At 32.0% G+C, this 23672-nt stretch overlaps 1 protein-coding gene across 3 annotated transcripts in view; it reads left to right on the forward strand.

The window, feature by feature from the left end:
• fliI (FLII actin remodeling protein) overlaps positions 1–23672 on the forward strand; it is a 175271-nt gene that overhangs the window by 118921 nt on the left and 32678 nt on the right. For all 3 annotated transcript variants that reach the window (XM_085815549.1, XM_085815551.1, XM_085815550.1), the window contains 4 exons: positions 166–386; positions 17330–17417; positions 18586–18699; positions 22367–22475. In XM_085815549.1, coding sequence (XP_085671675.1) covers positions 166–386; positions 17330–17417; positions 18586–18699; positions 22367–22475 — 532 coding nt within the window. The remainder of the gene's footprint in view (positions 1–165; positions 387–17329; positions 17418–18585; positions 18700–22366; positions 22476–23672) is intronic.

Here is a 23672-nt window from a genome sequence, read left to right on the forward strand (position 1 = left end):
AAATTAAAAAAAGTGTTTAATTATTTTTCAAGTTATCTTAAGTTTTGTTTTGTTGAGTTTTATTTCTAAATGTTGTATGATTTTATTGAGTCTGATAATTTCTTATAATGAATATCTCTTCCCAAAAATTAATGTTTTGTACCTTTTTCTTATTCCTTTATTTAGGCTATTAGCTGAAAAAATGAACAAAAATGAAAGAAAAAATGTATCAGAAATCATTACCTTCTTTCAAGGACAAGAAACGTCTGATTTCTTGAAGTTACTTGGTATTGAAGATATAAGCTCAGTTTCACCTCCTACTGAAAGTTCTGAAGATACTTTTATTTTAGTTCGTCCAGTATTATATCAAGTGGGTCTTGGAATGGGGTATCTAGAATTACCACAAGGTAAATTGGAAATTTACCATATTGTTACTAAAGTGTTTATTAAAGAATTTGTATTCAAGCAAGTTATATACTTATACAGTCAAAAGTCGTTAATCCGGACTCGTCGGGACTTCGGCGATTCCGGATTATCCATTTTTCCGGATTATAGATCATCAGTTTAAATCTGGTAAGATGCCATGCAGAAATTATAAAATTAAAAATATGAAACCATAATTTATGAAATAAAGAACAATTATGATCTAAAGGGTATCAAAATTTACAAAAAAAAAGGCTTAACATTTATTTGTTTACTTTACTTTCTTCGCTATCGGAAGCGAATTATAATGACAAGGAATTTGATTTAAATCATATCAAAGACGGAGTACATCGAGATGAAGTACTACATTTAGTAAGGAATTATAAGCCAAATAAAATAAAAACATCTGCCCTGAAGATAAGGATAGTGCTGACAGATCAACTTCCAATTCATTGTGCGCCACGGCGTCCCCTGCCGCAGAGCAGCATGAAATTAATCAACAGATTTCGGAATGGTTAGATAAACATTTATCCTTTTTTTTCAGCAATTCCACTTTTTGTTTAATGGACTTCGAGACATGCTTTTGCTTTGTTTACATATTAGTAAATATATATCGGAAATTCTATTTGACATAATCGAAAGTTCAAGCTTACTTTTATAAAATTGCTCTAACAGTCTGCAAAAAATAATAAGCTGGATCCAATTCGAAGATTAAGGAACAACACAATCTGCAACATTAACTGAGTTAGATAATTTTAGCTTACCTTATACCGTCTGTTATACATTAAACGTGCATGCGTAAACATATTTTGGGCACGCACACACGCATATTCGCAGCCCTAAAGGACTTACGCGCATGCGTCCAGAAAGTTTGTAGCTTTGAAGTCCGGATTATAGATCATTCCGGATTATGGGTGTCTGAATTAACGACTTTTAACTGTATATAATATTCAGTATTTTGTTCATAGTATTTAGTGAAATTTGTGGTTGTGTAAATGATTAGCATAATTATACTTCTACTAATATGTAATTTTTTTAAATATATTTGTATGTACACAAATAAAAAAGTTTTTTAATATATATATATATATATATGCATTTGTGTTTGTAAAGTGATCATAGCAATGAAATATTTTGATGAAGCACAAGATCTGATGTGCCTTTAGAAATGAGAGTCTAAAGGAATATGTCCCATGAAGTTGTTGAATTATTGCAAGTGGCTTTGTCTTATTTATAATAAACATATACTTGAATAAAAATACAGTACAATGCAAAGCCTGAAATCTATATGTCTGATATCCAGAATTATCTGATCTCCATGCCACCAACCAATGAATAATAAATAATTAGATAATAAATAAAATCCCTCCATAAAGTATTTCCCCAAGTAATTTGAATTTTTATTCCAACAACTGAGATTCCTGTATATTACTTTTAAATACTTGCTGGCTGAGGAGTCTCACCATAGCAATTAATTTTTATAGCCAAATTTCGTTATCATTTGACGACATTTTGGTCTGAACTTTGTGTAACTGTAACTGCGTATGCCTTCCAGCAATTTCAAAAAATCAAAGGTTTTGAAAATTTCTTGGTGGAAAGGGAAAAACTGTATAAGATTGGAGAAAGCATCAGTTATCAATTTAGCTTAGAGTGTTTAGTTTTCAAAGTACTGAGAGATCAAGAACCTGTGAGCTTTTGAGTTTTGATGTGCTTTGTATTTTTTTTTTTTTTTTTTTTGTATAAAGTGTTCTTATTAGTTTGAAGTGATAACTACTGATTGTGCTGTATCATACTGAGAAGAGCTGTGTGAGTATTTCTGCATATTTTTTAAACAAATTTTGTCAAGCTTTTATTGGTTCTGTGTGCGTTCAGTCCACTACAAACCCATATGCATAGTAAAAATTTTGGGGTCAGAAGTGGGATTGAATGCTGAGGACAAGAGCAATGGACGAGCAACTATAGGACAACTGATGACGGCCTTCACTGCATTCTAAGAAAAGATGGAAGGGGGCATCAAGTCTGTTACAGAAGCGATGAAAACAAGGCATAGAAAAGATGGAAGGGCCTTCAAGTCCATTAAAGAAGAGGCAAAAGCATGCCAAGAAAAGATGGAAGGAGCCATCAAGTCAGTTGAAGAAAAGATTGAAGCACGTCAAGAGAAAATAAAAAGAGAGATTACTACCATAATAGAAAACAAATTCCAGCGGTGCAGTTGAAGGTAGAATAGACACGGTTAAAAATAAAGTAGGAGAAACTAATGAAAGTGTTTCTACTGTTGAACAACAAATCAATGACAGTTAGTTTAGGGCGCTTAACCTCAAAGGTTATCATGTGCCAAAAATATGGTCAGATAACATCATACTGTGTAATAAAAGACTAATTATATTTGTGTTGATGAGCATTTACTATTGTTAAAACAAACTAGAACTGAATCAGATAAACGTTGTAAAGCAAGGTAACAGGAAAGGTGCGTGAGGAAGAAACCCAAGAATTTGCATGGTGAATTCCAATATTAAAATAAGTGAAAACTCTATGATTAACATTGAAAATATATTAAATATTAAAACCATTTCCGAGTGAATATTAAAAGCCAGACTCTTTTAAATATAGAGATATATTAGAATTAAAGTCTTGTCCCATAGATGTTCAAGAGTTACCTTAGAACTTAAAATAGTTCTCATAAAATGTATTAAAATAAGGGCACTCTACTAAAATATGACACACTAACGAATAGAATGTCTATAACAAGCAGGCTCACTCTCTGTTTTAAAAGGTAATGATGTGTCATTCAAGCATGGCCAATTTTGGGATGAGTTAAAAGGACTACCTCTTGAATTAGCCTTGCAATATTCTACTCTAGGTTCAATGCTTCTCAGCTTGCTATGGAGCTTAGCATTCCAGAGTTGGAGGCAGGAAACAAAGTAATAGCCACCTTGCTTAGCAGAGGTTGCCAGATATTGAAAAGCCTCAAATTAAAGCATTTCAAATTCCTGCTGTGAGTGGCGGAAGTAATCACGAGATATATCATTGCGTTTCGTTTCAGTATGACAATCAATATAGGAGCCAATGTTACTCCTATATCATCTGAAAAGATATGACTCTACAGCTGAATTTATTGAAAATTCCTGCTGTTCATAATTCGCAAGACATAGTTAGTTTGAGAAAAATTTTCGATAAAATTGAAGGACAAAAAGCCAGACTTTTAAATATAGGTGTGCTGTTTTCGTAACCGATGCTGCACATAAATGCGCTCCAACTATCATTCCTCTTTGGAATTCTGACAGGTCTGACATTTCAACTTCTCACAGACAGTTCGATCGAAGCATGCAACGCAGGTGACTGCCGTTGAGAGACTGATATCTTCCTCTTCACGTTCACTAGGTGGCAGACTTCTGTTGCAGGTGGCGCGGCTGTACTGCAGGTGTGAAATATGTCATACTTTTTCAGAGGTGTTCGCATTATTTTGTCCTCCATCTGTATGTGTAGATTAAAATTTGAATGTAAGTATTGCAAAAGTAAATTCCATAATTATCTATTGTATAATGAAAATGATCGAAGTAAAGCTGAAAAGCAAAGGCCAGTTGATGCAATGTAAGCAAGTCAGAAAACAATGCGGTCATTATGTATTGTAATTCAACAATATCAAAAACCAGTATATTGTTGACATTCTCAGTTATTACCAGTTCAGTAAATCAGTCAAACATTTCAAAAACTGCACATATTTTTTAGATAATTGATCTGAACATTCTTGGTGCAACAAACTTTTAGCCAATTCCTTAAAATTAAAGCCTATAATAAAGGAAAGATTATCAGTTTATTCTTTTGGTTCATCAAAAGCAACTGAAAAGTTATATGATGTAGTTAAAATAAAATTAACGAGAAGATATAGTTCAGATAAATTTATTGAAATTGAGGCATTAATTACTAATACAATTATTGCTACACCATTGCTACTCCAGAAGATAAAATACAGAGTATTTTGAAAAGCTAGGGTATTTTAGCTGATAAATGTAAAAATGATGATCTGTCGATAGCCATATTAATTAGAGGAGACATGTTTTGGAATACTTTTGAGGGTTCTGGGTTTTGGAAAATGAGTAAAACCCTTAATTGCATACTGACAATTTTTGGTTTTACTCTGCAGGGAATTCAGCAGACATGCAATAAATCTAGTTGTGTAATAGTATCTTCTAACTTGAGTATAGGAACAGAGTTCAAGTGTTATGGGAAGGCTTAGGCATAAGAGATAGGGATTAATTATCTATTACTGACAAGTGTTTAATTGAGCAGTTCAAAAATGATCTGAGATTTATTGATGGTCAATATGAAATTAAATTGTTATGGGAAACATTGCCTTCAGAATTAGAAAATAATTTTTCCATACCTACAATATGGTTTGATGATTTAAAAAAGTGTTTTGAAAAAATAAGTGGATTGTGAAAGAGTATAAGCAAATAATTTGCTACTGAGAGCGTAAAGGAATTATCGAAGAATGTGAGAGGGATTGTAATGAATATTTTATGCCACATCGAGAAGTTGTAAATAGAAACAAGGATACTATGAATGTTCGTGTTGTATAAAATTGTAGTTCGAAAACTAAGAAAGCTGTGTCATTGAATGATTGTTTTAGAAACTTGTTCAAATTTAAATTCTAATGTACTAGATGTATTATTGAATTTCAAAAAACTTAAAATTGTATGTAATGGGGATATCAAAAAAGCATTTCTAATGATAAAAACTGCTGAAGAGGATCATAAATTTCTGAAATTTCTTTGACTTTTCAATAAGGAAAATGCTGAATATAAAATTATGGATATGAATAGGTTGCCGTTTGGTTGCAAAATTTCACCTTGTATACTAACTAGTACTATTAAAACCCACATTTGGAAGTATGGAGACAATTAATCCTGATTCAGTACGCATGTTCAATACATCAGTATATGTGGATAACTTATATTTTGGTGTAGAAAATGCAAATGAGGCATATAAATTATCAAATGGTGCTGTTTCAATTTTGAAGGCAAGTGGGTTTAACTTGAAAAATTGAGACTGTCAGGAATTGGAAAGATTATGGGGTGTGAATAATTTTAATATTGATAATAATAGTAGGAGGTAGCTGAAAGTGCTAGCTGTGAATTAGATTCCTGAGGACGATATCCTTTTCCTTGATGTTAAATCATTGCTAGATAAATCGAGTTCCATGAAGGGTAATAAACGTGGTGTTCTGCAAGTAGCTGCCATGGCTTTTGATCCATTTGGTATTTCAGCTCCATTTGTGTTCAGAATAAAATGTTTGTTGCAAGAGATTTGGGAGAAAGTTATAAGTTGGGATGAAAAGTTACCAGGTGATTTCATAGAAAAATGATTAGCCTGGTGTTTGGAAATAAAAGGGTTAGTGCAAATAAAGTTACAAAGGCATTATTTGTAGGAGTATGTGAATTGTCAGGATGCCAAAGTTGAATTGCATGCATTTTGTGATACATCTCCAAATACATGTAGAGCCGTGCTGACTCAAAAATAGCTTTATATTGGATCAAGGAAAATGCCAAATGTTGAAAACAGTTTGCTGCTAATCATGTTTTGGAAGTTCAGAAAAAAACGGATCCTAAAAGTTGGTTTCATTTCAGGTCTGAAGATAATCCGGCAGATTTAGTAACAATGGGTATATCAGTTGGAGGTTTGATTTTGAGGGAAAAATGGTTTTACAGACCTTATTCTACCGGAAAGCAATCATGTAACGAACTTACTTATAAATCATTATCATTTGTTGAAGTATCTACATTAAGGTTTCCAGTTGACACATTCTGCCCTTCGTCAAAATTATTGGGTTATTGAAGCACAATCAGTAATTCATAGAATTATAAGAAACTGTATAATTTGCATTTGTCATTGCAGGGAACTGTCACTACAACTTATGGGTGACCTTCCTACATCTTGAGTAAATGTAGGGAGACCATTTTCACAGACTGGTACCGATTTTGCTAGTCCATTTCAAGTTTGCCATAAATGTTGCAGAGGAATATGAGCAACAAAGATGTATGTATGTATGTTTTTGTGCTTCATCACAAAAGCTGTTCATCTGAAAGCTGTCAGTGGCTTAAGTTCTAGTGGGTTTATTGGTGCTCTAAAATGGTTTGTTGCACATAGAAAAACACAACAAATAAATTATAGTGACTGTGGATCAAATTATGTTGGTGCACAAAATGAATTAAAAATGTGGACTTCAAAAAGCATTGGGCGTTTCTTACAGTTGAAAATGTTGAGTGGAAACTTAATGCTCCTTTCGCCCCTCATTTTGGGAGCATCTGGGAGGCTGCAGTAAAAAACCATGAAATTCCATATGAAAAGAGTGATTGGCTCACAGATATTAACGAAGAATTCAATACGTACATTGCCAAAATAGAGGAGTGATGAACTCACAATCACTCTTTCCAGCATATGACAATCCTGATGATCTATCCGCACTCACCCCAGCACATTTCATCATTGGTATTGCAATAAAACGAATTCCGGAACTTAATGTAATGATGAAAAAATTACCATGCACGAATGATGGAAGCTGGTGACGCAGCTTTTGCATTCCTTTTGGAAAAAATTGTCTAAGGAATATTTAATGCAATTACAATGAGAAATAAATGGAAGAAACCCATGACTAACATGAAGATTGGTGGTTTAGTGTTGATTAAGGAGGACAATCTACTTCCCTTAAAATGGAGAATGGCTCAAATTATACAAGTTTACCCCGGCAGTAATGAAAAGATCTTAGTTGTCAAATTAAAAACTGCCAGTGGTGAACTAATTATGCCAATACACGAACTGATTACTAATGGACTAGAAGAGAAACACGCTAATGTGACAATCAAAATCGTAAAAAACAACCTTGTATTTAGCATAGGTATAATGAAACACTCAATTGATTTCGAGGGCAGCTAAAGGTCCCTCCTCATCAGTAGAAAGAAATACATAGAAAGAAGAAAATAAAGGAGTCACAGAAACACGTGGTCCTTATCAGCACTGCACGTGGTTATAACTAGATTTTTAATCAGAGTTGCACTGGCCACCTACTTTTACTGAGCCAGGCTATCTGATCAAGCATAAAGAAATATTAGCAAAGTTAAAATAGGGAGCGATCGCATTTGGTACTACCAGAGGGTATAAAAATCCGTTCAGTGGTTGCTTTCCATTACTTGAAGTTCAGATTTTGAGCGTAAGGTGCATTTGCCCCTTGCTCCCTATTTTAACTTCGCTTATATTTCTTTATGCTTGATCAGATAGCCTGGCTCAGTAAAAGTAGGCGACCAGTGCAACTCTGATTAAAAATTTAGTTATAACCACGTGCAGTGCTGATAAGGACCACGTGTTTGTGTGACTCCTTCTCCTATTTTCTTCTTTCTATGTATTTCTCTCTCCTGATGAGGAGGGACCTTTAGCTGCCCTCGAAATTGATTGAGTGTTTCATTATACCTACGCTAAATACAAGGTTGTTTTTTACGATTTTGATTGATTACTAATGACTGAGAACTGAACTATATATTACTTCATTTCTTTATTATGATTTTGATTAAGTTTTGTTTTGCAGTTTAGATTATTTCAACATTACTGATTTATGCTCAAAAAGCTAGTTTGTATAAGTTTTATAATTGGTGATTTGTAAAACGACATAAGTATGTATATTTTCTGTCATGTGATGCTATAATATTTGATGTCCTAAAAGGCCATCGAGCCACAGTATGTTGACAATATTTATTTTATGATGGTTGATTAAAGTGTGTTTATTTTAAGCTCATGACAAATCCGGAGCCATTTGATGTCCATAAGATTCGAAACTGAATAAGCTTATGTACACTGCGAAAAAAAAAAAAAAAAAAAAAAAAAAAGAGAGAGAGGGAGTTCTGTATCTCCCGTTCTACTGGGCCGATAGACAAAATTCAAATTGTGTTTTTCATGTCTCGAAAGCACGACTTAGGATTTGTATTAGATTTATATATAGCATTGTTCTAACATAGGTATTTTGACACGAAATTGGACTTTTTCTGAAATAACATACCAATTTTTTTCCATATTTCGATTCTACGTCTCAGATTGTGCCTAGATATTAGATTGTATAAAATTTGGTGCGAATTTATGAAGAAATTCAAAAATTTATCTTGCTGCAATTTTTTTAGTTTGCACCAAGAATAATTCACTTAGCAAATTTCTTAATATATAGCAACCTATTTTCCTTTCACTTCCATTATGCCAGAGCAGGGAAAAAAGGCACCTGATTCCTACCTTTTTACATTGTGCATGAGCGGAAAGAAAGTCACATCATTCCTACTTTCAAATAAATTTAACAAAGTGTCTAAACCACATTTGATGTTTTATTGCTTTCAACAAATATGCCAAATTTCAAAACCTGCCAATATATATATTCAGAAATTTTGAATAAAAAACTAATTTTTTGCAGGTATGCTTAGAAATACATATACTTTAAGATGATGGTAAAAATTTTATAGATTATAATTCAAAATTTTTTTTAAATAAATCATAAAAAATGGGTGAATTTTATTTGCAATGAACCTGAATTTCAAAATGTGAAAGGAAGAATCAAGTAAGTTTAATGAAAAAGAGAGATTAATAAATATATACCAAACTCAATTAACATAAAGGAGCTAATTTTTTAGAAACTACTCGTGCGATTTTTGCAAAACTTGGTAATTTGGCGTAGTTTGAGTTGTAAGTTTGAAATATTTAAAAAAATTGGCATGTCATTTAAAAAAAAGTCCGATTTTATGTGAAAATACCTATATTAGAACAATCTATATATAAATCTAATACGTATTCTAAGTTGTGCTTTCGAGATATAAGAAATGCAAGTTGCATTTTGTCAATCAACCCAGTAGAATGAGAGATACAGAACTGCCCCCCCCCCCCGCATTGTACAAGAACAAGTTGTTTATTGTATGCTGTGCCATCAATAAATATAGTCTTGTATTATCATTGCACTATTATGCGTCTCTGCCGTCTAGTTCTTTCCTGGTTTGACATCTGACTTTTTTCGAGACTCTTACTTTATTTATTTTATGTGCCAAGATAGGATTTTTTCCCTTTATTTTAGGAACCGTGTTTTTATCTATACTCTCTTAGCTTTCAGCTGCCTGCTGAAATCTACACTCTTTCAGCTTCAGGTCTCCACTTCATGGCTACAAGTGGAAAGTCTTGTACTTCATCAATGTCCTTCGACTGTATTTCCAAATATACCAGTAAAAGCCCTCAACACATTATAGGTTTCATTATATGTCCAAAAAAATAAAAAGAAAGAATCTGAAAGGTTTCAGATTTTAAATTATGTCCAAAGGGGAGTTTTCTTAATGTTTTGTGTGTTACCTTTATTTATTAAATACAGTACAAAGTCCGTAATCCGGACTCGTAGGGACTTCAGCGATTCCGAATTTCAGATTTTTCCGGATATTAGATCATCAGTTTAAGTCTGTTTTGCGATAACCGAAAACCTTTAAAATTAGTGGCTATCATCATCAAATTTTGCTATCCTTCACTATACATATTTGGTTATGCATCATTTTGTCTTGCTTCTATTGCGCACTGAGACAATTAAGCCTGATTTGTATTAGTTAAGTTATTTATTATACTTATGTCTATTTCTTGCACATGCTTAAGGCTTATCAGAGTTCTGAATAAGTAAATTCCCACATATACTTATTGAGGGCGCTAGATATTTTACCGCCTGATGAAGTCTCTGTGGGCCCTAAATTCTGTAACTTGGTGTGGCCATATGAGCCCTGGTGCTGGTGCTGGTTCTGGGTTTATGTGAATAACAAATCAGTTATTCCTAATTCAAATTGCCTTAAATGTAATCTTTTTGGGTCTATGAGTATAATCAACAAAATCTATTTTTATCATATGGAAAGAAATTTTTTGTAAATTTTTCCTCGTCAACATTTTTTAGCTCATTTAACTTAAATCTGTAATCGTTGCCAAGCATAATCTCAACATAAAAGGTCATCATACTCCTTCATTATTTAATTACTAACACAAAAAAGCATTTTTAGGCATTGCTACATGCTCAAGTTGTCATGTTTTGATAAACATGCGGCAATGAAGGAAAAGTATAATAAATAATGATTCGCCAGGTTGCCATCAGATCAACAATGTATCTATGTGGAATGTTTTGTTTTGAGATGTGTGCCAAGCAGATACGCAACAATGGAGCCAAATCACTGATCGTACAAATTTATGCTAAAATGATTGTTTCTTCAATAACAAGGTATTTTATCTAGTGTCGAAGGGAAATTAAAAATCAGGACTCTCCAGATGTTTTATTATGCGCAGAGGGGGAAATCAAATGCGCATGCGTAAAGCCTACAAGAAAAAATGTTGTTGATGGTTTTAAGGTCCGGATTTTATCATTCCGGATAATGGACGTCCAGATTTCAGACTTTGTACTGTACCTTGTTCTTTGTACTTAAACCATAAAATTCCGTTCAACAGCAATGTCACAAAATAATTTTAAAATGAGCATATCTTTAAAATTTCCGTATGCATAGTTCCATGCGTTGGAGATAAAACTTTTTTTTTTCCTCTCTGTTCGTAGAGTGTTGCCATTGCTTGCTTTTAAATCGTTGAGTTTGTTAATAAAAAATTCATTTGAGTTTGTTAATAAAAAAATAAGAAGTTTTACAAAATGGGAAATAGATAATGAAACAAATTCCAACTTCCAGATGCCCATATCCAGGTGGAAACATACGTTATTCAAAATTGGATGGTTCTAAGTACCATTGTTTTATCACAGTGTGAGAAACATACATACATTTATGCAGATTCTTCATTATTTAATTTCTTTAAATATAATACAATGTGATAATGTTTGGTGGCAACAATTTGAAAAGTGATTCGGACATTTATAATAAACCAATGCAAAATGCCAAAATGAATATAATAGTCCTTCAGGGCTAATTGCTCCTTTGGACTAAATTTTTTAAAAAATTATGTTTATTGAGTTTATTGAGAGATCACTGTGCAAGTTTTCTTTTTTAATGTGCTTTGCGCTGTCTTGTGTTCAACATCCTTAGTAGTTTGAAGTGATAACTACTGATTGTACTCTATCATAGTGAGAAGAATTAAAGAGAAGTACATTAGTTTGAAAATTTCAAAAGCTGTAAAGAATTTTTTTGGAGGTTGGGGCGGGGGAATAAATTTCCTCAAGCTTTAATCGGTTCTATGTGCATTTAATCTATTACAAACACCTACACACGTACCAGTATTGATGTTAGTCAAGGTTACTTTTTTTAGCCCTTGAGTTGTTGGAGGAGGAGGCAGGACAAGTGGAGATTTTGCTGCCCAATGCAATCTCTGCCAGTCTTAAATTCTGCTGGCCAGTGCCTCTTCTAAATTCTAAAAATATTGCTATCCCTAATTTTGCATCTTTTTGCTGCTCTAAATTCAGTAATTTCTGCTGCAAGGTGCAGCTGCGCTAGCTGTGGTGCTGGAGATATTATAACTCATGACTGGATATGTGGCAGAATATCATTTTTCTATCTGACCTGAGCAGTAAGCCCAATGTTGTTATATAAGCCATCTTACTAGATTTAAACTGATTATATAAAATCTGGAAATCTACAAAATTCTGAGTTTCTAAAATCTCAATGATTCTGGATTCAATAATGAGTAAATGAATATTTCCAAGGAAATTGTCAAGTTCATTCTACAAATGTAGGGAATTCTATAGGACTGAAATTTGGTGTTATTAACATATGCAGTAATGAAACTCAGTAGTCATTTGTGTATACTAAATAGTAATGTTTTTTAGAAACTTTTGGAAAAAAGAACAATATTTTCCGTCTGTATATTACAGGATAGCAGTTTCTCACTTTTTCAGACACAGTAATTATTGTAGCTACTTGTCTCACTTTTCTAACTAAGTGTAATTTGTACTTTTGTACGTGTAAAATAATAACACCGTTTACCTAGAGTAAAGTTTCTTAAACTGTAGGTCGCAAAAATTTTAGCAGTTTTGATATTTCTTATAATAATTTTACAATTACCAAATATTTTTACAAAATTTATCTGAAAATTAGCAAAGACAATACAGACAAGCATAAAACGAAAACATTTTGACGCATTCTTTTTGTAATATAAACGTCCATTTTACTTGCTTTGCATGTGACGCTGTCATTTCGTCTGTTACTTATTTAAAATTTTCACACTGTTCTATGTTTTAAAATTAGAAATTAAAGTTAATGACCTAAAACTGCAATAGTATATTACAGTACAAGTGAAAAAATTGATAGTTTCACTCACACTGTATCGGATTTGCCCAATGCTTACGAGGTCCCATAAAATTTTTGTAAATATTATAGGGTCCTGGAGTCACGAAAAAAATCTCAGTAATAAAAAGGGATCACGACTGAAAAAAGTTTAAGAAGCCCAGACCTAGAATATATTTTAAAATTATTGTCAATAACATTAACTTTGTTTGGGATTCGATAATTATTCTAGTGTATTTATTGTAGAATCTTGTATAGTATACAGAAAAGTTTTCTTTAGGTAAATTTGAGTGATATAATATATTTTATTCCCCCTTCGTGTCACTTGAAATTGTATTTTCAGAGCAAGATATCCATAAGCTTTTACTTCCTTTCCGAGTTGATGCTTTTTGAATCGCTTTAAAAATAGATTATTTTTTAATCACTTTAAATTATTTATTATAAATTAATTGCTATGGGGGAAATGTTTAAGCATAAAATATAAATGTTTCTCATACCCACCATATTTAGGATTTGTTCTTAAGTAATTGGAGTTTAATATGTTTTAGTTTTAATAATGAATTTGACGTGGTATTAAAAAGTGCAGAAAGACAAAGTTGTTTGATATTTTTATTTTTAAGGTCCTTAATTATTTTTGTATGGGAAAATAAAAATATCACTGTCACCATCATAATATTATTTTTAATGTTTTTAAAAGTACACATAGATGAAATTGTACTGTGTTTTACCATAAAATATTTTCAATAGTGTTGCCAAACGGTGCAATTTATCTTCAGTAATGGATAAAACATAATGTCACAAACACGCTCATATGAATTTTGCTAAGTTTTAGGTAATGCTGATCTTCAGTAAGCCAAGCTAGTTTGTAAATTAACTGCTATTTCTCTTTTTCTTGCATTTTGAAAAAAAGATTAAAATTTGGAACTTGCCTTCTAGAGAACAGCAACAGTGAAGTACAAAACAAAATCCGAGATCTGGACGTCCAGTATACGGAATGATCTAAAATCCGGACTTCAAAGCCACCACCAACCAATTTTTTTTAGGATTTTTCTTGAGGGGGGGAGTATGCTTTACGCATGTGCATTTGACTTTTTTCCCTCTTCATAATAAAACATGTGGAGAGTCCTGATTCTTAATCTCATTAAATAAAATCCCTCATTATTACAGAAATAATCATTTTAGCATAAATTTTTGTGATCAATAATTTGACTGCATATCTGCTTGACATACATTCAAGCCAAAACATTCTACATAGAAACATTGTTAATTTTGCACCATCTGATATTTTATATCTTGATGCCAACCTGGCGAATCATTATTTATTAAATTTTGCTTTCATCACTGCACGTTTATCAACTCGTGACAACTTGTGTGATGACTCATGCAGTGATGCCTAAACTCTTTTATATATATATATATATATTAGTAATTGAATAACAAAGTGTATTATCTGATTACAGATTTAATTTAAATGTGCTAAGAAATGTTGACGAGGAAAGATTCAACAAAAATTTCTTTCCATATCTTAAGAATTGATTTTTTTAATGATACTTGTGGGCCAAAAGATTACATTTAGTGCTACTGGAATTAAGAATAACTAATTTGTTATTCTCATAAAGCCAAAACCTGGCCAGAGTTTGCATGGTGGCACCGGCCGTCAGAATTTGGGGAAGAGGAGGGGTTAACAAAAGTTTTTTGTTGAGATAAACAATGTTCCATTCATCATTCAATCAACTAACGAATGGCAAAATCTGTAGTATGGTTCTAGATCCAGAAAATGCCACTATTGATAGTGAAGAAAGTGAATGAGAGGTTATTGAAAAAGAAAATATTTCAACTGACGAGTTAGTTGGAACTCTTGACACAGCAATTACAGGACTTCAACAGAGGAACTTTGTAATTGAACAAAAAATTATATCTGTCTATAGAATAAAATCGAAAGTATTAGCACAAAAAACAAAGCAACTTAAACAACTTACATTGAAAGAAATTTTTAGTAAAGCAAACATATAAATATTAAGTTTTCCCCCTTGTAAATTTTGATACCCTTTAGATCATAAATGCTTCATTATTTCATAAATTATGATTTCATATTTTTAATTTTATAATTTCTAAATGCCATCTTACTAGATTTAAACTGTTGATCTAATATCTGGAAAAATCCCAAATCTGGGATCACCAAAGTCCCAATGAGTCTGGATCTCGGCCTTTGTACTGTATTTTCAAAATTGCTCGACTGGTGTATAAATCAGCACATTCAGAACATTAAGACTGTGAAATTTGTCTAAATGGTGTGATAAAAAGACATTGCAGAAGAATGTGACACCACTTAGTGGTGTTGAGTTCATAAAGAAAATTAGTTTTGTTGGTATGTTATATTTTGTTAGAAAATTTTGACTGCTACAGCTATTGATGCAACTTTTACAAGGTTTATTTGTTATATAATCTCAGAGCTTAAGCTTATAATTGTTTAAGTTTTTGTGTGCCATATTTGCAATTTGCATCTATTGCTGATTGTTAAATTAAATAAAGAGCAGTTGGTTGCTATTTAACTTAATAAAGTGAAATTCATTTCTTCAAAATTTTGCAAGAATCATTGGCACAGTTTTGTGAGGATCTCTGCCAAATTCCATTGCAAAAATGCATAATATGCAAAGTGCTCAATGTTGTCTGACATTTTTATAAATAATAGAGACAAAGTAGCACCAAGTGTGAATATTTTATGGGAGTGTATTCCATTTTCTTCAGATAATAATAGAAAACATTCTTCCATCATTATTCTAAATGACATTGTCTTAAGCTGTACTAATGGACATATTGGAAGTTTTAAAGGAAGTGAGCTTGAAATAAATACAGAACAATATTCTATATTAATGTGGTTTCAGAGCAGTATTGCCTGCTAATAAAATTGCCATTCTTTCATTCAGCTTAGCATTTCATATGAAATTGTAATTGAAAGAATATACAGAGCATCTAAATAGAAGTGTATGCAGAATAAATTTTGTTACCACACTGCTTTTATCAATGTATGTGTGTATATATATATCAGATCACATAATATGCTGTGTTGTACAAGTGCAATGACACTACAAGACAGGCTGTAACTAGCCTTTAACCATCTATGGCTGCAGGTCAGTTTCTTAATATCATCAATTGCTCCTTTTTAATATATTTGTAAAGTAACCTTGATTGGTGATGTAACATGAAATTTAGCTTAAAATATATTATGGCAGTTTTTGAAGGAGTTTTTGCTGTGGACGCATTTACACTATCTTATATTCTGTGCATCTTCATTGGCTTGCTGTCAAGTGTAGTCATTAACAAGATTCCCTTCAGTGCTAGTCCTTTATAGTTAGCAAAACATAACTGCAAAAACAAAATGGCCCTAACACTATTTATACAGATCAAATCAGCATGCTTTCTAGTTCAGATTGAGTATACTTTTATTTAGGATATCCTATATATTTATAATTTAGCTCCCTGAAAATACTTGAATATTTGCATAGTAGGCTATTTATTGGTATTCATGTACAGTCAAATACCAAAAATCCACCGACCTGAAATCTGCATTGCCTCTCAAAATATAAACATTCAGTTTATAGGTTCCGGAAACCGCAACATTGAGTACGAAATATCGAAGAAAAAATACTTACCAAATAATGATGTTGTAATTACCGAATAATAATGAGTCATAACAGAAATACCAAATTATTGACATCATGATAAAAGTTTTTCCTTTATAATTTGCATCGAGGTAAAAAAACAGACAATTCACCCAACTCTTCTTTCAAGTTCACGAGTCACATTGTTGTATTTTCTGAGCTTTGTTATTTCACGAGATTATTTAGTGCTGCCATTTTTTTTACCCAGATATTTTGTGGATAAATTAAGAATATTTTAAACTTCAGCACTTTTTAATACAATTACAGATAAGAAACACACTGAGGATTTTTCTGCTTGTAATGTTGAAAAAAGTAAATACGTTGCATTGACGGTAATGCAAATAGTGCAAATTCTGCAAAAGATGGAGGCAGGTGTTACTCCTCGGTTTATAGCAGAATCGTATGGAATTATGACATGATTGTGTACGATGTACAGAAAAATAAAGAAAAGCTGTTGAAATTTTACAGCAACAGTGATTCTAACATCAGAATCCGAAACCGGAAATCTTTGCACGAGGCGAAATCGGCAAACCACGATGCTGTGTACATATAACACAATGAATAATATAATCATTTTATAGATGTAATACTAATAATTTAATGCATATAATAAGTTACTGCAATAATGTATATAATTTAATTAAATGTATCTAATACACCTTATTTATTTTGCACTTTTAGTCTAAATATTATGATTTATCTTTTCTGTCCTGAAATCCACAAAATCCTAAAATCCGCACAACCTCTGGTCCCAGGCTTTGCGGATTTTTGAACTGCTACTGTATATCTCTCTTCCTCTGCAGTGACTAGTTTGTTTGTTTCTGCAAAATAAATTATATTTTAAAATGAGGTAATAAAAATAATTATAAGTATGAAAGGATAAATGTTGTTTGTATTTATATGCAGGTAATGTGCGTTTACCTTTTGTTCTTATTTATGGTACAAACTATTATTCTTATTTACTGTATTTACTCTACAACTAAATTATTTGTTATATTGCAGTTGAAATTAAACAGAACAGGCTGGAGAAATCTCTCTTGGATACTAAGAATGTGTATATTCTGGATTGCTCAACTGATGTTTTTGTTTGGTATGCTTGCAGTTTTTTTTTTGTAGATGAGTGCATTATTCCTGTAATATGTTATGTAGTTTAAAACAAGAATTTAACTTGATGCATTTTAATCTGTACATTATACACGGGATGTTTTAATCTATACAGTCAAAAGTCGTTAATCGGGACTTCGGCGATTACGGATTATCGATCATCAGTTTAAATCTCGTAAGATGGCATGCAGAAATTCTAAAATTAAAAATATGAAACCATAATTTATGAAATAAAGAACAATTATGATCAAAATTTACAAAAAAAAAAAAAAAAAAAAAAAAAAAGTTTAATATTTATTTGTTTACTTTATTAAACATTTCTCTCAATGTAAGTTGTTTAAGTTGCTTCTGATAATACTTTCTCTTTAATTCTATAAAAAGACATAATTTCTTGTTCAGTTACAAAGTTCCGCTGTTCAAGTCCCGTTAATTGCTGTGCCGAGAATACCGACTAACTTGTCAATCGAAATTTTTTCGCTTTCACTAACCTCTCTGTCACATTCTTCATGTCTTTATCCGTTTTTTGCAGCAATTCCACTTTTTGTTTGTTGGACATCGAAACATACTTTCGTTTTGTAGATCCTTTGGAAGTTCCAGCATCGGAAATTCTATTTGACATAATCGAAAGTTCAAGTTTACTTTTATAAAATTGCTCTTACAGTCTGCAAAAAATAATAAGCGGGATCCAATTTGAAGATTAAGAAACAATGCAATCATTAACATTAACTGAAATAGATAATTAGATAATTTTAGCTTACACCGTCCGTTATACATTAAACGCATGGGCGAAAACGTATTCTGCACTTGCGCACACGCATATGCGCTATAGTCAAGGTCTTACGCGCACGCGTAAAACGCCTGTGCGCATGTGCCAACGCGGCGCATGTGCAGAAAGTTTTTAGCTTTGAGGTCCGGATTATGGGTGTCTGAATTAACGACTTTTGACTGTATATTAAGGCTATGTACAAGAAATGCTATAAAGCTTGTTGAAATTGTTAGGTATGTGTAAAGACTTGCAAATAATTTTAGACATTTAATTGCAAAATATTTCTAATTTTGATTTTGATTATATATATATATATATATATATATATAAATGGTTGATAGCTGTTAATACTAGAAATAAAAATAGCTATATCTTTCTCCTTTCCTAGGTTAGGGCAAAAGTCTACTCGCTTAGTTCGGGCTGCTGCTTTAAAGTTATCTCAAGAATTATGTAGTATGATCAAAAGACCTCAACATGCTATTGTGAATCGAGTATTAGAGGGGTGCGTTCTGTGCATTATCTTTTTCTGAATTAAGTGATAATTCTTAACTGTATGATATTATATTAATATAATCATTGCTGTTATAAATAATATAGTCCTGTCATTTTACTGAATTGTGTTGGTCTTTTTAACAGTTGACATAAGAGCTTTATATATGTGTAAAAAAACTTGTTATTATTGAATAAGGCTGTATTATTGTACAAGATGATGTGGTAGAGGAAAGTTGCAAAGGATTGTCATTGGAGAAGACTGCATCATAACTTGATTGCTGCGTAGTTAGCAAGATGACACTCAAAGAACACACATAACAGTAAATTCTACACATAATTTTATTTTTTAGATAATGCACATTATCATTGTGACTGCGCTATGCACCTCTCAATTTCCTAGAGCTCATGTTTTAAACAATTGACGAATTTAGAAAAGTAAACTTTGTTTGGCTAAAAACTCAGCAGAAGAGACGAGCAAAGAAAAGAAGAGAGAGTTGTGACGTAATTACCCTTTTTATACCAAATTCCATTACAGATCACATGTCATGTTAATGTACTGGATTTTGGGGTACAGATTTCATTAATAAGTGTGTATCAAAACTGCTGGAAGAAAAATTTATTGCTGTTATTTTTAGAATGAAATGGAAGATAAATGGCAATTAAGTTATTATTTGAAAGCTAGATTTTATATTTTACATATATATATACATTGATGGTCAGTTGCTAAGGGCAGATTGCAAACAGCTATATAGTGCTAAAAAAAAGTAAGTATGGTTGAAAACCAAATGAAATAAAATAATGCTATATTACTAGGAATACTACAGGATATGGCTACCATGGAGGGCAATGCAAGATTCTGCATGTCGCGTCATGCTTTCCACAATATTATCCAGCAGCTGTTGGGATAATTTATCCCATTCCTCTCTCAGTGTACAGATAAGGGTGTCCTTGTTTATTAGAGGGCATTGTTGAGCAGCAAGACTCCTCCCCACAGCATCCCAAATATTCTCAATGGTATTCACATCTGGAAAACATGCTGGCTATATGAGGCATTGAATATCCTCGCTCTCTAGATACTTCTGGAAAGTGACTGTATGATGTCATATTACGTTGTTGTCCATGAAAACAAATTTATCATTGACAGACAGCACTATGGAATGTGCAAATATGAGGCAGCAGAACATTGTTAATATATCACTGGCCAGCCATAGTCCCAGTTCGAAGCACACAGACTGACATATGGCCGTTAGTCATGATCCCAGCCCATACCATGGCACTATATGTAGGATATCAGACACTTTTCTGTGTGTTTGCTGGACTATATGTTGTACCACTCTCATGCCAGATCAATTGCCGTCTACAATCCAATGATAAACTGAACTTACTCTCATCTGAGAATAGTACACTAGTCCAGCCATCTTCTCTTCTATTGCGATGCTGACAACACCATTGCAAACAGGTGGAATAATAATGTCTAGAGTATCTAGTAGAGACAGTCGTCCGAAATATGGACGCCCATTATCCGGAATGATCTAAAATCCTAACCTCAAAGCCACAAGCTTTTTTTTTTGGTATACTTTACGCATGCACATTTGATTTTTCCTTCCGTAATAAAATGTGTGGAGATTTTCCCTTCAAAATTCCAGTTCTTAATTTCACTTAGGCATCAAATAATGAAATGCAAAAAACAAATCATGTAAGCATAAATTTGTGAGATTAATAATTTGGCTCTGCAGCTGAGTGTCTGCTTGGCATTACTTCTCAAACCGAAACATTCACTATTTTATATCTCTGACGCCGACCTGGCGAGTCATTATTTATTATATTTTGCTTTCAACACTGCATATTTATCAATACATGACAGCTTCAGTAATAGCTCATGCAGTGATGTCTAACCTTTTTTTTATATTAGTAATTGAATAACAAGAGTAAGGCAACCTTTTCTGCTAATAATACGCTTGGCGATGATTATAGATTTTTTAAATGCTCTGAGAAATGTTGACGAGGGAAAATTCAACAAACATTTCTTTTTATATGCTAAAAATAGATTTTGTTAATGAAATTCATAGGCCAAGAGATTACATTTAGTGCTATTTTAATTAAGAATAACTGATATGTTATTCACCATAAACCCAGAAGCGGCAGAATTCAGAAAAGACACAATTTTTGGAATTTGGGGAAGCACTGATCCGCAAAATTAAGGGATAAGGATTTTTTCATAATTAGAGGGAAAGCAATGGGATCCAAAGTTTAGCCGCGGTGAAAATTTGGAACTTAGGAAGGCGCTTTGTAGCAGAATTTAGAGAAAATAAACCTAGGTATAGTAAATAACTAATACAATTCAGGCTTAATTCTGTACGCAATAGGAGCAAGACAAAATTTATCGAAACAACTTGGCTTTCGTCGCCAATCTCGTAATACATAGCCAATAATGTATAGCAGACGCTATTAAGCTAGGCTAAAATTATCTTAACTGATTCTAAGGCATTTCAGTTAATGTAGCAGTATATGACATAAGAAAAAGAAACTTTTTGAATTTTTTATGGAAGCAACTTAAACAACTTACATTGAAAGAAATGTTTAATAAAGCAAACAAATAAATATTAAGCCTTTTTTTTTTAATTTTGATGCCCTTTAGATCATAATTGTTCTTTATTGTATAAATTACGATTTCATATTTTTAATTGTATAATTTCTGCATGCCATCTTACCAGATTTAAATTGCTGATCTATTATCCGGAAAAATCTCAAATCCGGAATCACCAAAGTCCCAACGAGTCCGGATTTCGGACTTTGTACTGTAGAATGCACACACCAGGATTTTAGGATATGATCCTCCACAACATGTGGAAAGTCCCGAAAAACTGTAGTCCCGAAAAACTACAGTCCCGAAAAACTGTAGCCAGATGCAAACATCTGGCTACAGTTTTTCGGGAGATTCGCTTGCCAGTAGCAGCAAGTAACTGATTGCTTCCTGAGTAGTTGTGTCATGCCAGTTCCTTTTTGTTGATAGCACTAAGTAACTATCTTCTGCACGTGTTCTACTGCGAACATGACCTACCCCGTGATATTTATGAAATTATTTCCAAAGCCATGAAACAACACTGTGGCTGACCTTGAATTTCCTAGCAACATCTGTTATTTTTTGCTCTTCTTCAATCATGCCAATATCACGGCCACACATAAAATCATCTCAGTGATTTCAAGAAGATGTATTGAAAATTGCAGGTTCATCAATTGATTCTTTCCTGTTAAATTTTGCTTTTGAACAGCAACGATTAATATACATCAAACCCTTTATATCTCTTATCAGTGCTATCATGATGAACAACTTCAGCAATCCAAAATTTGCATACGCGCAACACATCATACTGTATCCCGCATTTATGCTAATTGCCACATTTTCCTGTATTCCATTTTGTGGTTGTTATCATTATACTGTCATCCATCCTTAATAATTGTCCACCAGTGTATACTTCATCACATTGTATTCTAAAGTTTTTTTAATAAAATTTATTTTTGTAATGCATGCAAATTTTGAATCATTATTTCCAGTAGCTTGGAATTATTATTTTAGAATTATAATGTATATTCAGAATACATAGTTATTTCAAAGTTTTCTTTCTGATAATAAATACAAAACCTTTTTTTTTTTTTTTTTTTTTTTTTTTTTTTAGTACTGAACCTCAGATTTTTAAATCAAAGTTTTATGGTTGGGATGATGTCATTGCAGTAGATTTCACTAGAACAGCTCAGTCTGTAGCTAGGACAGGAGCAGATTTAAAGGTAATCCTGAAATATTTTTAATATTGGAATTTTACTTATTTTTTATTTAATTCAGAAAAGTACCTTAAAATTAATATATTGTGCACTAGTGCCCAGCAGTAATTATTTGGTCTGTTACTTTGTCTATGCCCATTTTGTAGGAATTTCATTGCTGTCTTCAATTCTTGTCTATATGGCTGAAAAGAAGAATAATTTTCTTGTTATATATTGAATTTTGGTTTTATAGCATTTGTGATGGTTGGAGTAATATGCTATGTTTTCATGTGAATCTTGCTTATTGTTAGGATTAACTTTTTATATAGAAAATTAAGTATAAGGAACTTATCAAATATCTGAAATCTAACACATTCCAAACCCATTAGTGTAATTGATTAGGTTGTTATGACAACTTTTTGTGTGGAAAGTTAGCTGTGAGCAATCTGTTAAATTTGTAAAATTTAATGCACTCAAATCCCCTTTAATAATCAGGAGCTTTGATGAAGTATAAAACAACATTAAGTCACTAAAAATAAAATTTTGTACATCCACATTCAAATCACAAACTATTTATATCCACATTTTTTTTCATACTAATTATAATTATGCTATGTATTTCTTCATATTAATTATTCAGTACTTATTTGATGTTCCTACATAAACTAAAATAAAGAAATTTCATGAATTTTTATGTGTTCTATATTGAATAATAATAATAATAAAAGGAATCTTCCACATAGGACAAAATTATTCTTTTGGAGATAAAACAAATATTCATATTTATTATATATATTCATAATTATTGCTTTTAAAAATTATTTCAGTAGGTATAATTTAATTTTGTGAAAGATCATGTTTTCTTTTTTAAAATTCTATATACTTTTTTATTCCAGTATATACATCAGGTAATGATTAACATGGTGATCACAAGCAAATTATCACACAGTAATAATTTTGTTTCCTATAGTAGATTTGCTTGCTAAATTTCTCAAAATTCTTTTACTGTTAAATTTCTTTTTTAAATATTTCTCTATTTTTGGTTTTGTGTAATTCTTTACCCATGCCTATATGGATGATAAAACAAGAACTGAGTAATTGAAGAGTTAGGTTTGAGGCAACTTCCCCTTGAAAAGATCTGTCTCCTGCTGCTGAACAATAACTCACATTATGCAAATTAATTTAGTTTTAAAAAATATTTTTAAGGTTTAAGATAAAAGTTTT

This window comes from Stegodyphus dumicola, chromosome 4 (assembly GCF_044657685.1).
Source record: "Stegodyphus dumicola isolate Sdum_Otavi_A_Nest chromosome 4, ASM4465768v1".
In the NCBI taxonomy this organism is placed as follows: Eukaryota; Metazoa; Arthropoda; class Arachnida; order Araneae; family Eresidae; genus Stegodyphus; species Stegodyphus dumicola.